This window comes from Miniopterus schreibersii, assembly GCF_964146895.1.
Source record: "Miniopterus schreibersii genome assembly, chromosome: 9".
NCBI classification, from domain to species: domain Eukaryota; kingdom Metazoa; phylum Chordata; class Mammalia; order Chiroptera; family Miniopteridae; genus Miniopterus; species Miniopterus schreibersii.
In genome coordinates, this window is record NC_138118.1 from 58,864,587 (window position 1) to 58,881,227 (window position 16,641).

Sequence of the window (16,641 nt, forward strand, 5' to 3'; positions counted from 1 at the left end):
AATGCAAATATTGAGTGATTTACATTCAAAAACTAGAAGTCAGGATGTGTCTAAATGCCAGGACTTCAAAATCAAGACAAATCTGTAAAGTAAAAAGGATAATAAACTGTTAGAACAAAGCTGAAATTAGAAGCTTACATGCTTTAGTTAACTTGTAAGAAGTATTTACTTGATCTATGGCAGAAACAAATTAGAATTTGTAAATACTAGACTTCTACCACTACTTATAGTACACCCACATTTATTTTTCTCCTATTAGTAGACCACACAATGGGAATCCATTTATGTCCAGGCTGTTTCCATATTGTTACTGATAAAAATAACTGGCGAAGGCCCATACCAAACAGCATCTGTTTTTCTTTTCTCCCTGTCCTTAAGGGCCTCTGCCTAGTTGAATTTGAACATATCAGTTAAGAAGGCTCATCTTCATTTACGACTTACTGATCCAACCTTGTTAGGAGGGCACTAAGTGGTGGATGGTCTTAATAGAAGCTGCAGGCAGGGGGGTTAGCCCTAGTTCCTCATAAGGTAATATATTTCTGCTGAATTCAGGTAAAAGGTACTTTAGAGACCTCAGCACAGAATTGGAAAGAATATATTGCTGTCTAGATCTGGCTTCTCAGACTTTAAGGCGTTACGAACCTCCACCTCAGGGTCTTACTGTAATTCTGATGATGGTGGCCAGTGGCTGGCAGGTGGCAGGAACGGGGAGTTGTTTAATGGGCATAGAGTTTCAATTTTGCAAGATAAAAAGTTCTGGAGATTGCAAACAATGTGAATGTACTTGACTAAACTGAATACTTAAAATTGATTTGGATGGTAAAGTTTATGTTAGGTGTATTTTACCACAATTAAAAAAAAATTCTCACCAGGCCGGGCATGGCTCAGTGGTTGAGCATTGACCTAGGATCCAGGAGATGGAGGTTCGATTCCTGGTCAGGGCACATGCCTGGGTTGCAGGCTCGATCCCCAGTACAGGGCATGCAAGAGGCAGCTGATCAATGACTCTCATCATTGATGTTTCTCTCTCTCTCTCCCTCTCCTCCCTCTCTCTGAAATCAATAGATATATTTAAAATAAAATAAATTCTCTGACAGTCCTAAAGGGAGGAGCTGCTAAGTGGATTCTTTGTTCTTGTATGGATTTCTGTTCTGTTCTGTGTGTAGAGGCCAGTATTCCTCCCCAACCCCACCAACACACGTAATATAGTATTTGACCATGATGAGAGAAAGAAAAGCTTTCTTGTATCAGGCACCAAAAATAGATTCTGATTCAGTTGGTTTGGGGTGGGGTCTGAGATTCTGCATTTCTCATAAGTTCCTAGGTGATCCATAGCACTAGAGCGCTGTTTCACCCATCAGTCTCTTAAAACGAGAAGTCTGCCTTTTACACATTGCGTTTTACCACACATTTCCAGACAACAAAAGTGTGGGAATAGCCCTGGCTGGGTGGCTCAGTTAGTTAAAGAATTGTCCCATAGGCCAAAAAGGTTGCAGGTTTGATTCCCAGTCAGGATACATATCTAGGTTTCAGGTTTGACCCCTGGGCAATGGATTATGTCTCTCACTCTCACTCCCCCCCTCTTCTCTTTCTAAAATCAAACATATCCTCAAGTGAGGATTTAAAAAAATATGGGAATAAACTACAGTGGGACAAATTAAGAGTGGATGAGCTGAGATGGCTAAGGATAGCTTAACATGTACATTTGTTCATAAAATCATCTAAATTACCATAGAATAAAAAAGTTTCTTCAAAAAAGAAAGAAGTGCTGTCATGTATCACATTTGCAAAGCATAGTTGCTGAAAGGCAGAATTAAAGAAAATGTTAATGGTCAAATAAATTATTAGGCTGGCTCTTCTAGCTCAGAAAACTTTTGTCAAATCCAAACATGAAAAAAACCTTTATGACCACAAAATGCTCCATACGTGTCCAAATTTTTTAAAACTTACTTCATTCTTATTTGACATTTGGGTTGAAAGACATCAAGTTTTCTCCTAGCAGTTGCTGAATCTACTCTTTATTCACGGTTCTACTCCTTAAGCAAGCCCAATAAACCCTTGTCTTTTTAAGGAAAATATTAACAGACAGGAAATCAGGACTTGTGTACAGCTGAAGTTATAAGCTGAAAAGAAAAGTCTGAATATAATTAACTTAAATAGTCATTACTGTCTTGGTTCCTGAAGCACTAGGATGGGGGCTGAGCCTTCTATGGCTGCCTAAACTTCACAGTGAGCTGAAGCCCTATAGAGGTGAGTATCTAGCAAGTGTTATTTTTAGGTCCTTTAAAATGTTCCCTCAACCTTTGGGACTGTCAGCACTGTACCTTTGCTTCTGGTAAACACTGTCCAAACACCTCCAACAAAAGTCTCTCTTCTTTCACTGCTTTTTCAAAGTCAGCAAAAGATATCTTGCCATCGGTGTCATAATCCTAGAGAGAAAGATGGTTTCTTGATAAATGATTGTGTAGTTTTTAAATTTTGCATGGAAAATAACTACCTAGAATAAAAGGTTATACCAAGTAAAACTAAGTTCACATTTTGTAGGCACTACCTACAAATTAAAAAGTACTTATTTAAGGAGGCCACTTACTTTATGCTTAATTGTATAGGCATCCCTGGTATTTGGGCTGAATGTTTGTGTCCCTTCCCCGATTCCCAAGTTCACATGTTTTAAAACCCATTGTGATGATATTTGAAGGTGGGGGCCTTTGTGAGTTAATTAGGTTTAGATGAGGTCATGATGTAATTAGTATTCTGTTAAGTAGAGAAAGGGACCAGAGCTCCCTCTCTCTGCCATGTGAGGACATACTGAGGAGGTGGCTGTCTGCAACCCAGGAAAAGAGCCCTCACCAGGGAAGTGAATCAGCTCGCACCTTGATCTTGAACTTCCCAGTCTCCATAACTGTGAGAAATAAGTTCTTGTTGTTTAAGTCACCCAGTCTATGGTAATTTTTTATAGCAGCCCAAGCAGATGAACACCTGAGTTACCTTATACCAAATATAGCCCTATATTCTAGACAAGACAGACAAAAAATTAGAGGAAGCCCAATATTATATTGCTATTTTTGTGATAAAATAAGTGCCATAGGCCAAAAATGCTCAAGCTAAATTTTTAGTAGTAAAACTTGTTCCTGCCCTAGCCGGTTTGGCTCAGTGATTAAAGCGTTGGCCTGGGTTCAATTTCAGCCAAGGGCATGTACCTCAGTTGATCCCCGTCCCTGGTTGGCGTACATGCAGAGGCAACCAATCGATGTTTCTCTCTCTCTCTCTCTCTCTCCCACTCTCTCTGAAAAGCAATGGAAAAAATATCCTTGGGTGAGGGTAAAAAACCCCAAAACACCTATTCCTAAAAGGACCTCTTTCTTGGGAGCTCATCATGCAAAAAGGAGAGAAGTGCAGTTGCTCAGTTAAGGAGCAAGGCGCTGGGCATTAGAGCACTAACAGCCCAGGATGGACTAGTCAGGCAGACCACTGCTAGGCCTTTAAGGATGGTTGGGATCTAGACAAGCGGAGGGGCGTGTGGAGGAAATGCAGAATGGCCCAGCCTGGATTATGACAGGAAGCAGGAATGTAAGTCAGGAAGAAGAGAGACTGGCCAGAAGTACAGCATTCATGACAGGGACTGTGGGTGATTAAATCATGGGGATGGGGTAGGAGGTGTGGAGATTATGAATGCCTTTAACTGCTTAAATGAAATTTGTATTTGATTTGATGGGTCCTTGTTTTTTTTCACTTCTGGGCATAACTAAGTCAGGGTTGCTGAAAGTCTAATTTAGAGAAAGGTGGGAGTAATTGTGAGAAAAAGGTTCACTCGCCTGGCCAGTGTGGCTCAATGGTTAAGCAATGACCTAGGATCCAGGAGATCAAAGTTTGATTCCCAGTCAGGACACATACTCAGTTGTGGGCTCAATCCCTACTAGGGGGCGTGCATGAGGCAGCCGATCGCTGACTCTCTCCTCATTGAGAGAGTTTGTATCTCTCTAAAATCAATAAAGATATATTTTAAAAAAAGAAAACATTCCTTTCAAAAAAAGAAAGGGGTGGGTTTGGTATGAGGGAACATACTATCTCTCAAGAAGTCTACCCTGAGCCCTGGCAGCATCTAGTGAGAGTATTTCTAAAGGAACACAATACTCTGGAGTCTGTGTTAGCTGAGGCTGAGACTTGGCAGTCCACGTCATTTATTTCTTGAACTCCAGTGTAATGGGTGAGCCAGTCCTGGGTTGCCTTAGGGTCACAAATCTTCACTGGTACCCAGTTTAGGGTCAGAGTTAAGAAAATAAGAGAAATTACTATGTCCATCATACATTGATATTATTGATTTCATCGAAAGATGAATTCTGCACCCAATTTTCTAGTGTGACCTTGAGTAAACCTATCTGTACTCCAGTTTTCTCATCTGCAAAATAGAGATAATATTTCTACTTCATAGGGTGGTTCTGAGGATAAAACGAGTTCATATATTAAAGTTCTGTGAAGGGCCAGGCATATAGCAAGCACTATATAAAGAGCATCTTTTACTATTGTGTTATTTGTTATAATGAGAGTTTAGATGAATTAGAGTTTAGAAGAACTGGAAGGGGAAGGTCAGAAAGACAGACTAGAATAGCATCCAATTTTATACAAATTAAATCTGCTGCCTGCCCGACACAAGTAGTGAGGTTTTACTGATATTAAAACATTTTAAAATAAGAAAATTAACATTCATTTGGTATAGTGATTAATTTAATCGCCCAGCAATTACATAAGTATTTATTGAGCACCCACTATCAGCCAGACACTGTTCTAGGCAATGGACAGAGCAGAGAACAAACAAAACTCCTGCCCTCACAAAGGCCACATTTATTATGGGGGAAAATAATTTCTTCATCGTTAGCTTTAGCCAACATCCACTGGATTGGATATAATGAATTACGGTATTTCATTCTTACCATTTTCCTCAGTGTTATCTCTACCAACTCTTTTACTGCTTCATCAGTCTCTTCCTCAGATGACGGCTGGTGTAGACTGTTCCTCAGCATGTCAAATATTTCCTCTCGAGAAATGTAACCATCATCGCCATTCAAATAATAAACTTCAAAACAGACTTTTCAAAGTATAAGAAGTTTAAAGACTTAGATAAGGGCAGTTAAAATGTCATTAATCTTCTCCTTAGTTATTTCAATGTATAATAAAAAAGAAAAACAATTCATACAACCTACAATATTGGTCTACATGGTAAAGAGATTCTAAAATAAAGCACCCTTTATTCTATTTCTTTCTACAAGATTAAATACCTTCTTGGAATATGAAAAGAAAGATTTATAACTCCTGGGTTTTGAAATTGAGGGTTTAAAAATGTTATGAAGCTGCAGTAAAGGAGATACATATTTTTAAATCTTTGACCATACAAAACATATATACATATGTATGTAAAAATCTCAGTATTATTATTCTCTTCTTACATAGAGCACAAAAACTAAGTGCACATTTTGATACATCACCTACATTTTTCAGTGTATTTGGGTAGCGAGTCTGTCATCCCCTTGCACTATCCAAAATGACAGATCTCTCCCTGGAGTGACTTCCATCTCATGGAGTGAGCACCACCACAGTTCACTCATTCATCCACCAGTAACTTAGGTCCTGGGAAGACAGCAGTGAAAGGGCTCTTGTGGCGTTTGTAATCCAATGAAATGTTTTAGCAAAAGCAATAGAACCACATATAAAACTCCAGAGTACCAGATTAGCTGTGTGTTTTTGTTGAGCTTCTCCAATCTCTTGCATACATGAGTTTGCAACACAACCCTCCTGTAAGTAGTATTTCCACCCAAATTAACATATCTTGAAATTTACATGAAACATTTTTAGAAAGTGGGGTTAGAGAAGGAAAAGTTTTTTGATAGTATGATGCTATTCAATCATGTACAGCTACTTTCAATGTCACAACCGTTTTCACCAGGTATTAGTATTACTACAAGAATTCACGTCCAAGAAACTTAGCTTTTCACTTTTCAGTGAGACTTTTGTACAGAAATGTTGCAGTAAGCTTAAGTGGCAGCTATCCAGGGTGGGGCAAAAGTAGGTTTTCAGTTGTGAATACTCAAAACACAGAGTTTATTCTTGTAGTATTATTTATTATTTATTGTATGATCTTCCATATGAATGTCTATAAACCTACTTTTGCCCCACCTTGTATTTAAATGTTATCCTGTAAAAAATTGGACTGAAGAAAAGAAGAAAAACCACAAAACTAGAAACAAAGTATAAATGGTCAAAAAGTTGGTGATTTTTAAAAAATGTTGCTACCACTTTTTAAATGTTTCATTTAGGGATTTTTTTTTTTTTAATCATCTGAGGACATTTTTTCCATTGCTTTTCAGAGAGAGTGGAAGGGAGAGTGAGAGAGTGAGAGAAACATCCATGTGAGAGACACATCAGTTGGTTGCCTCCTGGTTCATAGGTCGATACTCAAGCACTGACCCATGCTGGCGGGGCCTAATTTTATATTTTTTAAAAGTATTTAAACATTTACTAAATACAAAATGAACAAAATATATTACTAAGCCAGCAATCCCATATAGAATTCTTACACTTCAGCTTTTCTTCAAAAGTCCCTCGAAGAAGAAACACTGATAATCCTTTAACCCACTCATGTACATTTATGTAGTTATCACTGTCTTTGTCAAATGCAAAAAATACTGAAAAAAAGAACATGTAAGCATATTATAATTTACAACTATTTAACAATTCAAAAATATGCATGTATGAATAGATTTTTAAAATTTCCCTCCCAAACTGAGGGGGGAAAAGGGTTTTGGCACAATCATTCTCGAAAGAATCAGAATTACTGAAAATGTTTTCCCCAGATTTTTTTTTTTAAATGTATCTTTATTGATTTCAGAGAGAGGAAAGGAGAGGGAGAGAGAGAGAGATAGAAACATCAGTGATGAGAGAGTCATTGATCGAACCCGCAACCCGGGCATGTGCCCTGACCAGGAATCGAACCCCGATCGCCTGGATCCTAGGTCGACGCTCAACCTCTGAGCCACGCCCGGACAGGCTTCCCCAGATTTTTATAGGAAGAAAAGAGTCATTCTCCTCCATAATCAATGATGAGCTTCATTTGTGATGTTTTGTATAGTGACTCTGAGCCAATAGGTCCAATGATGTAGCCAACATCAAGTGGTAATTTTTATTCTAAAAAAGTGGCAAAATTCTGTTCTAAAGAGTTTGTACGATGTCTAAAGGTAAATTACTAAAATAACACTATTTAAAAATTACCAATGACATCTTAATATTATCCTATGGAAAATAAATTATTATTGACTCTTTTGGGGTGATGAATATATTAATTATTTTGATTATGGTTATGATTTCAATGGTGTATATATATATATGTGTATATATATATATACATATAAACTTACCAAATTGAACACTAAAAATCTGTTAGTGAAAATGACTGGATCACATTAAATAACTCCGTATTTTAAATAAATAAAATCTTTGATTTTTTTCAGTTTAATGAGTATCATTTTTATACTAATATATTTTTCACTTTTATGAGGAAAAATAATTTAAAAATTTACATGTCTACAGCATGTGAATTCATAGATATCAAGATTAAAAGCCACATGCTTATCTTTAAAAAACAATACTGCTAGCTTATTTACTAGTTATCTCTCAAAGTGGTACAGTTATACGAAATCCCGAGCAAGTTTATGTTAAAAACCATCTTGACAATAAAATCAACTAGTGATTTGTATTGGCAGCACTACCAGATTGTCTTTCTAGTTCAGCATTAAAAAACTCAGTCTTTGATGAAAATTAAATATATAATATTTGCCATATATTAATCTATTTTAATATATATATATGTCATATATATATGTTTGCCATCCAGCTGGCCCATTTCAGTCTCTATGACTTCTTACCCCTATTCATTAGCTTATCATCGGTTATTCCAAATAAGCTGTGCAGAACCATTAGAAATGTGTTCCGATTTAGTCCAACGTTATCAAGTCTCATATCAGCTCTTTCCGCCAAGTTGTGAAAAAGGATTATGAGACACTCCACTTCACCTTTTTTGACTGTAAAATGAAAATATAAATATGACAATCACTGAGTTCTTCAACCTAATTAAAAATATTTTTAATAAAATCTATGTTTTTCTATGATGCTAGATGCCCTAGAGATTTTTTTAAAAGAACAACATGGACTTGTTACTTAAAAGGTTACACAGTTAAGATGGATCTCACTCAGAAAGAGAAATTGGGCCATTTCCATGGGAGTGGACTTTGAATTGAGCCTTGAAGGATGCATAGCATTTTTATAGGAAGGAATGAGTTGGGGATAGTGAACAAGTGGAGAATTCCAGGGAGAGGGAACACCATGAGTAAAGAAAAGAGGTAGAATGGGGGTTGAGGTTGAACATGTCTTATAGGGAGCAAGAAACTTGGGCAGAAGTAAAAAATGATTGAAGAGAATGGACTGATGGTAGAGTCTTGAAAGCCTGGTCAGAAGAGTCACATTTATTTCACTGGAACAGTGTTTTTCATGGTGTCATCTTTGGACCATGAGAGGGGGTATGAAAATCAACCCCCTCTTTAAACCCTGATTTGCTTGTTACACGTGCAAATTGCCAGGCCTTGCCCCAGACCTACCTCAGAATTGCTAACAGTGGGCCCAGGAACTAGCTTTTAAACAAGAGCTCAGTTGACGCTTCTGTGCCTCACAGGGCTGAGAAGTGGTTTAGGAAGAGAAGTGGCCAGCTGTACTGAAGGGGAGACCAGAGGAACAGAAGCCAGGCTTGGAGCGATGGGCCTAGGGAGGTGGAAGTGAGGGCAGAGAGCGGGGAGGGAGCCTGAGACACTGCAAAAAACCCAGTAGGACCTGGGGACTGATTTCAAACCGAAGCTTTTTAATACCATGTACCTGGATCGCACTCCAAACTTAGCGAACTAACGGTGGATTGAAGAGGTGCACAGGTGATTCCAACGCACCATCAGGACTGAGAACTAAGGGGTTAGACTCAGTGGGCTGGTGGTACGACTAGAGTTAAGCACGTGGGTTCCCCTTCCGTGTCTGAGACTAAATGGCTGAGAGACACGTCATCTAGATCTTTATGCCTCACCTATGAAAACTGAGTCTTGTCTGTCCTAAGTGATCTCTGAGAGTCCTCAAGTTTCTAAAAGTTTAATTCTATGAATCAAAGATTGAGAGAACTAAAAGGGGAGGGAGCCCGGCCTGCGTGGCTCAGCGGCTGAGCATGACCTAGGATCCAGGCGATGGGGGTTCGATCCGGGTCAGGGCACGTGCAGGGCTGCGGGCTCGATCCCCAGCAGGGGGCGAGCAGGAGGCAGCCCATCAATGGACCTCTCATCACTGATGTTTCAACTCCCTCTCTCCTTCTCTCTGAAATAACACATATTAAAAAAATAAAGAGGGAAAGCTCGTTACTATTTGTCTTTCTCTCTACCTTGTCCTCCCCCTTCCTTTTTTCTTTTTCTTTCTGTCCGTTCTTCTGCCTCTTCTTTTTTGTGGGGAAGGTGGGGAGGAAAAGAATTCTTTTAGATGCTGTCTTCGAGGCGATTTCAGGTTACACAACTGAAACGAATGACCGCACACAGCAAATGTGCGGTTTACAATAGGGTTTCCACTGCGGGCACAATGACTTGATTCCTAGGACAACGGTTGACACACCTAAAGAATAAGCCATTACAAAAGCACCTAATACTACTATTTTATGAACAGAATTCGACCCTAGGCTTCACACCGTAGCTATGAGCCCTGAAATACGGCATAAAGGTCTTTTTTATCCATCCAATAAGCATTTAAGGGTCTTCCGTGAACCGGGCAAGGACTGCTCCATGGTTCCTGCCCTCAAGGTTGTTACAGTTTAGTGGAGATGAAGAAATAAGGGCAGTAAGGCAGTACCAGCGCTGTGATTGATAGTGGTTAGGGGGTGACCCAAAGAAGGAATTACTCAAATGAGGGGAGGTGGGAAGAAATCAGGCAGGGTCCCAAGGAGGTGTCCTGAGCTAAGGCCTGCCAAAGGAGTACGCATGAGCCCAGGAGGCAGCCTGCATGCACGGAGGCACGTTCTGGGAGCTGCACGGGGCTTGGTGTGGCTAGGTGGCAGAACTAAATTAAGACAACGGGGAGCTTACTGAAAAACTGGCATGTTAACAGGATCAGATTTGCACTTAAGGAAGATCATTTGGCAGATCCCTGAAATTACCTTATGGATGGGGAGTGCAGATGTGACAGACTGTATTTCCCCAAAGACCATAGAAACAATCTATGCCACCCCATATGCCCTTCTTACAATGAGACTTGATACCCTGGTCTTAGAGAGGTGGGGTCTGTCTCCCTCACTTGAAACTAGAGGGGCTTTTGTACCGGTTTCCTTTCAACCAATAGAGTACAGTGGAAATGAGGCGATGTGACTTTTCAAGGTTAGGTGATAGGGATTCAATTGCTCTGAGGACAATTTGGAAAGACATTTCTTTTTTGGAATATGATGAAAACGGAAGCTCAGATGTGGACACACTCTGCAGAGGGCATAGTAATATATGCTTGTCTGACAGTCGTCCTGCTCTACTCTGATGGAGAATTACTACCCGAGTGGAAATGTTAGCACCAATGACATTGAATGGATCCCTGAAGAAAGTGAGGAGCTGCTCTGAGTCAAATATTGACAAGCCATCCAACAAAGCAATCAGGGGTTACAGATACAATCTTCAGCAGGTACCTTTTTCTGAGTTTATTCTTGTGGCTCACATTTCACTAAGTGTGAGGACCTTATGCACATGGTCAAGGTATGAGTGTGACATCTGAGAAATCGTGGACAGGGAGAATGGTGTTGAGATGCCAGAGATTGACACGTTATTAAGCTTTTTAGTTTATAATAATTTTAGATTTACAGGAGATGCAATCATAGTACAGAGCTCCTGTAAACCCTTCACTGTTTCTCCCTAATGCTGACATCTTACATAACCATGGTACATTTGGCAAAAGGAATACAGCAACTGGCATATTATCAACTAAATTACAGATTTAGTGGTTTTCCCACTGTCCGTTTTGTTTGTTCCAGGATCCATTTGGTCGTCATATCTCCTCTACTCTTTTCAGTTTTTCCTTGCTTTTCATGACTGAATTATTTTAAGAATGTTCCTTAATTTCGCTTTGTCTAATGTTTTTCTCAGGATTATACTATGGTTGTGTGTTTGGGGGAAGAATGCGAGATAAAGTGCTATCCTTGTCATCACACCTCAGGGGCATACATGTGACCTTGATTACTTGGTTAAGCTAGTGTGCAGGTCTCTCCACTGTACTTACCTTTCCTTTTCCACAATCATTTCTTTAGAGGCCAGTCTCTCAAAGAAAAGGGACTTAGGCGCCACTACTTGGGAAGGGGTATACTACTATTTGGAATTCTTGGGTAAGAAAGATTGGCCTCTTTTCCATTTATTTACGTTCATATGGTCACATTTTATACCAATATTGTTATTTTGTTCTCAAATTGTTCCAGCTTTGGCGATTGGGAGTTTCCAAGCTGGCTCCTGTCTTTCACATATCCCCAACCTTCTGTTTTTCCAACAATTCCTTGCTTTCTGGCACTACTTGCCAGGCTCATTTGTAATATCCCTATAACAGGAAAATATATGTTGGTCTCTGCCCCCAGTTCCTAGCATAGAGCTCCTAAAACCTCTATAATTTTCCAAGTGATATAAGCACTACGAGCATCTTTTTTTCTATTTGGTCTTTGACCCAAATAGAAAAAAACTAAATCCCTTAGAATTTCGTGGGTGATAGGAATGTCTTAACATGACTATTGGTGGCTCCTGGTCAACAGAAGGACCAAGCCACAATTAAAACTTGGATCTTTCAGCCCGACCCACCATCCTTTGGAGAGGGGCTGGAAATTTGGGTAACAATCATGCCCATGTGATACTCTCCACAAAACCCCCCAGGGCTGGTGAACATTAAGGTGCAGGGAGAAAGCACAGAAGCTCCACATCCTTCCCCACACACCTGTTCTATGCATCTCTTCCACCTGGCTGTTCCTAATTATATCCTTTTATAATAAATTGCTAACCTAGTAAGTAAACTGTTTCCCCAAGTTCTGTGAGCCACTCTACCAAATTAATTGAACCCAAGGAAGTGGCTGTGGGAACCTCAGATTTACAGCCAGTTGGTCAGAACCTGTGGCACAGTAACAACCTGGACTTGTGATTGGCATCTGAAGTGGGGGGAGGCACACTCTTGTAGTACTGAACTACTGACCTGCGGGATCTCATTCTATCAGCAGGGAGTGTCAGAATTGAGTTAAACTGTAGGACACCCAGCTGGTGCCAGAATTCCTTGCTGGGGAAAAACTCCAGCTGGCAAATAGAAGTGATAGACGTGTGGTGGTAGTGTCAAAGAGAAACAAAAAGTACTGCAGGTTTTTCCTTTACACTGTTCAGCTTTGTCAAGGAATCCTGTTTTGTTTTGTAATTTTTTAAAATTGGAGATTGCTCTTTTGAAACCAAGGTCTAGGTACTGGGTGTGCCTGTTGCTACTGGGGTGTTACTTATAAGCCTTCTCAGCAGACATAGCCAGGAAAATGTGTATTAACCTATGTAAGCACACCTATTGGCCCATGTTATGTCTTACAAGTGAAAGCCAAAAATATTGGACTGGTGGGCTTGTAGGTGGTCCAGGGCTAAGTGCCAGGAAAAACAATTATATTAAAAACTCACGAACACTTAGGAAAGAAGGGCTCATGAATTCACAAGGGCAAATCACACTAGACTTACTTCTCCCCGTTAGGAGTGGATCAGAGAAATGCAGCCCACAAAGTATTTCAATTTTAACAAGACGTGTGACAAAATCTCTTAACCATCCTTATGTTAGTATCTACTCAGTATCAAGTAGTACCGACAGAGCATGGTAGTAGGCTAATGTTTGCTAAATAATCATCAGCCACTTGTAAACTGGAGAAGTTAAGGAGCATGCCAGGTGAGAGTTAACATCTAGATGCCAAAATAATCAGCTGAATCAAACAATATGAAGTCAGAGAGTTTTAAAATTCTTCACTTAGCCTGGGTCAATTCCCATTTCCCTATCAATCAAGTTGAGATTGATGTTAGGCCGACAGATTGAAGTTTCACCTGGAAAAGACAGTTTCGGTCAGGAATCCTCAAACTTTAGTGTCTAAGAATACACAGAGTGAACAATCTGGATGTCTGGCCCCACTTCCAGGGATTTTAAAATATGCCTAGGGTAGTGCCCAGGAAGCTGCATTTTCAATACAAACTGTTAGGTGATTCTGACGGTGGAGAGATACTCCTACCGCACAACGAATGAGGTACAGAGCCAGGATCGACAACAAAACTTGTGGGTCCAAATACAAATTTTTGTCAGGGCACTAAACTGAGCACAGGGCCCTATGAGAACATAGTTTGTATACATTTGAAGCCATTTATTACATCCTGAAGGAATTTATCTGCCTCTCCACATGACATAAAGGAGCTATTGTTTGGGAAAGGGAATGAGATTTGTGACTCTAGAGCAGCACTATTAAATAACCTAATGAGATGATGGGAATGTTCTGTATCTGTGCTGCTCCAATTTGGTAGCCACAACCCACATTAGTTATTGTGCTTGGAAAAATGGTTGTGACCAAAACTGGACTTTAAATTGCACTTAAGTATAATTTACGTTCGAATAGTCCTCTGTAGCTGGTGGTCACCATATGGGACAATGAAGCTCTAGAGAGCAGTATGAAGATCAATGGAAGTTACAGTAGCTCTAGAATATACACTTTAGATCTCTCTGGAAAAAAATGGAAACAGCTGCTTGGTAAGGTGATTAATTTTCCTTTGTGAAGTCACTGGACACCAGTGGAGGGTCTCTGTAAAGAGAGAAATGCAGTGATAGCCCTTTGAATCAAAGAGGCCACATGGCATATGAGGGCTGAGCAACTTATGAAGGCTCTTTCCTAAGAATCTCTAAAGCAAAGCCCAGGAAAAACCACTTCAACTTTCAGCCACATGGGATAATTAGAACTTTGTGCACCAAGAGAAGTAATAAAAAGACAGTCCCTTATTGAGAAGGCCAAGGCAGCACTAGCGGTAGTCCTTATCACTCCCCATTAAGAACCAAAACCACTCATGAGAGGAACAGTGTCTGTCCCGGTTTCAAATGGAAGGACCCAAGAACTGAGCTGAATTCAACAATGTTCATTGTTCACTATGGGACAGCACTATACAGAATGACCATGAGGGTCTATAATGCTAATTAGGAGAGTTAACTTGAGAAATAAAGATTCCAGTTCTAGCTCTGCCTCCACCAGGAAGAAAAATCCACTAACTGTAACTTCAGACAAACAAAATCTAAGTCTTGGTTTCCTCATCTGAAACTGGAAATTACCACCTTACTCACCTGGTTTGTTCTGAGTTAAAGATGATGAACATAAACCACTCAGCACAGTGTCTTGCCAATGGAGAGCTCCATGAACATCAGCTATTAGTAATCTGAGTGTAAAGTATTCATCTGGTTACAGGGAATCAATGTCAAAACTTTGGAAAAATTGTAGGGTGAAGGCCTGGGGAGTGGACAGGAGTGGGGAGGACAATGGGGGGAAAAAGAAGGATACTTGTAGTACTTTCAACAATAAAGATAAATTTTAAAAAAATTGAGAAAACAAAAATAGAAACTTTGGAAAAAGAAATGGTAACTCATTTCTTTTTTCAAACAATGGTTATAAATAACTTCTTTGTAGAAGACTGTGGGATATGGGTCTCATCAAGTATTACATATTCATACTTACAGGCTATTTCAGAGAATTGCTTTCAAATAACAATATGGTATTTAGCAGACATTGCTAAAAATAATTTCATTAGGATGGGGAGAGGGGCTATACTTTTTCAAGTATGCCAAATTTCCTTTTGAATGTCATAAAACTCAGGCTCTGTTAAAAGAAAGCAGCAAATGACAGAAGATATTTATTAAGCACTGGCTAAATCTGCCAATAAGATTTAAGGATTGAACTGACAGCAGGATTGGAAAACAGGCCCTGGAAGTGCTTGAAGGGTTTAGATCATTTAAAATCCAACCACAATAAGAAAAAACACAATTAAGTCTACAATGAGATTCTTAGAAAGGTGTTGTGTATCCTTACGAGGGAGGACACATGAGAAGAAGTGGAAGTGCCCAATAATGAGTATATAAAATTATGTGGCTGAAATAAAAGTAACTTCTTCCAGTTCTAAAAAGAGATTCTCTAGATTATCAGTCAGGATGGCTTGTGGTCATGCCTGAGAAAAAACATTCACAACATTACTTTTTAAGGTCTGTCAGGGCAAGGAACACCCCCTACCCCTGCCAAATCTGTTAAGTTAGACTAGTTTTCATAAACATTTGTCACATTCAAAGCACCATGCTACTTCAACATCTAGTATCCTGTTATGTATCTCTATCAATCCCCTGAAGCAGAGTAATCATCTGCTTCTATGGATTTATGCCAGAGAACTCAGAGAACTGGTCCAAGTAAACCTTCATACTTTTAAATCTCTTATTAAATTTCAGATAACAAAAAAATCAGTCCTTGGATGGCAGACAGTCCTTTAGCACTTATGATGTCACATAAGTTTTCAAGCACTTCTTTCCACATACACAAATATATTTTAGGGCACCTGGTTATTTTCAGCGTAAGTGCAGGAGTAATTGTTCACTTGCTATTTTTTAAAGTGACCAAAATATTATATAGAAAACAGAGGAACTCTAATTTGGAGCTTACGAAGCATAAAGATGCTCAGACAGTGCTGGATGTCTGCTCAGCACTTACAGCTCTTGATAGTTTTACTGATGGATTCCACCAGATTCCTCAGAGCCTTCTGGTCCATGTTGAATGTGGCTTCCGCACACTGCACACTTCTCAAATAGCCTAGCTTCAAGCCTGGGCGTCCTGGGCTGCCACTGATTCCAGTCCACTATGTCATACCCAGCACAGAAGGTGACTACAGCAACATTTCCGCAACCAAACACAGAAGGTTCTCAAGTAACTGGAAAAACATGCAATGATTGTTACCACTCAGTAATAATGTAGTGATTTCATTAACGTTACTGTGATCTTAAATATTACAGCAATTCTAACATTTAACTTTTCTTTGGGTCTAACCACCACTGAAAATGGTACTTGATATTATTGCCATTTCTATTTCCTCAGCACAAATTCTACAGTTGATAATGTTTCCTTCCTATTTGAACAAAATTAAGCTACATAATAAAGACCTTAAAACTGAAATAATTTCCCAGGCTATAAAAAGTGCCTTCAAAGGTTATAACCTCATTTGAAAACTCAAACCAAGTACCTTCGCATGATATCCAAACAGAGGCTTCAATCTAGGAGTTTCTAGAGAAACAGTAAACTCTACACTTTTATCCCTCCAACTTATATCTGACTAACTAGTAGGAAAACATGATGTAACTATGTCCAAGGTGGCCAAAACCCAAACTTCCTTTTGGGTACAAAATGTCCCTCAAACTTGCTGTGTACTCAAGAGCATACAGATATCTTTTATTAGGTAAGAATATGAAGCTTTAAGCATAAAATTTAATGAAACTAACCAAGAAACGTCTTATTTTTACAGCTAAAAACTTGGAGACATG

General features: G+C 39.4%; 1 protein-coding gene across 1 annotated transcript; it reads right to left on the reverse strand.

Moving 5' to 3' along the window:
* Positions 1-25: 25 nt before the first annotated feature.
* Positions 26-15,925, reverse strand: LOC308561570 (calaxin-like; the record flags this gene model as incomplete). The annotated part of the gene is made up of 6 exons (XM_081146901.1): positions 15,818-15,925; positions 7,917-8,072; positions 6,573-6,680; positions 4,932-5,086; positions 2,325-2,429; positions 26-82 (listed from the first exon to the last, which is right to left on the reverse strand). The coding sequence occupies exons 1-6, from the start codon at positions 15,873-15,875 to the stop codon at positions 26-28; spliced, it is 639 nt and encodes a 212-aa protein (XP_081003027.1). The 5' UTR covers positions 15,876-15,925.
* Positions 15,926-16,641: the final 716 nt, after the last annotated feature.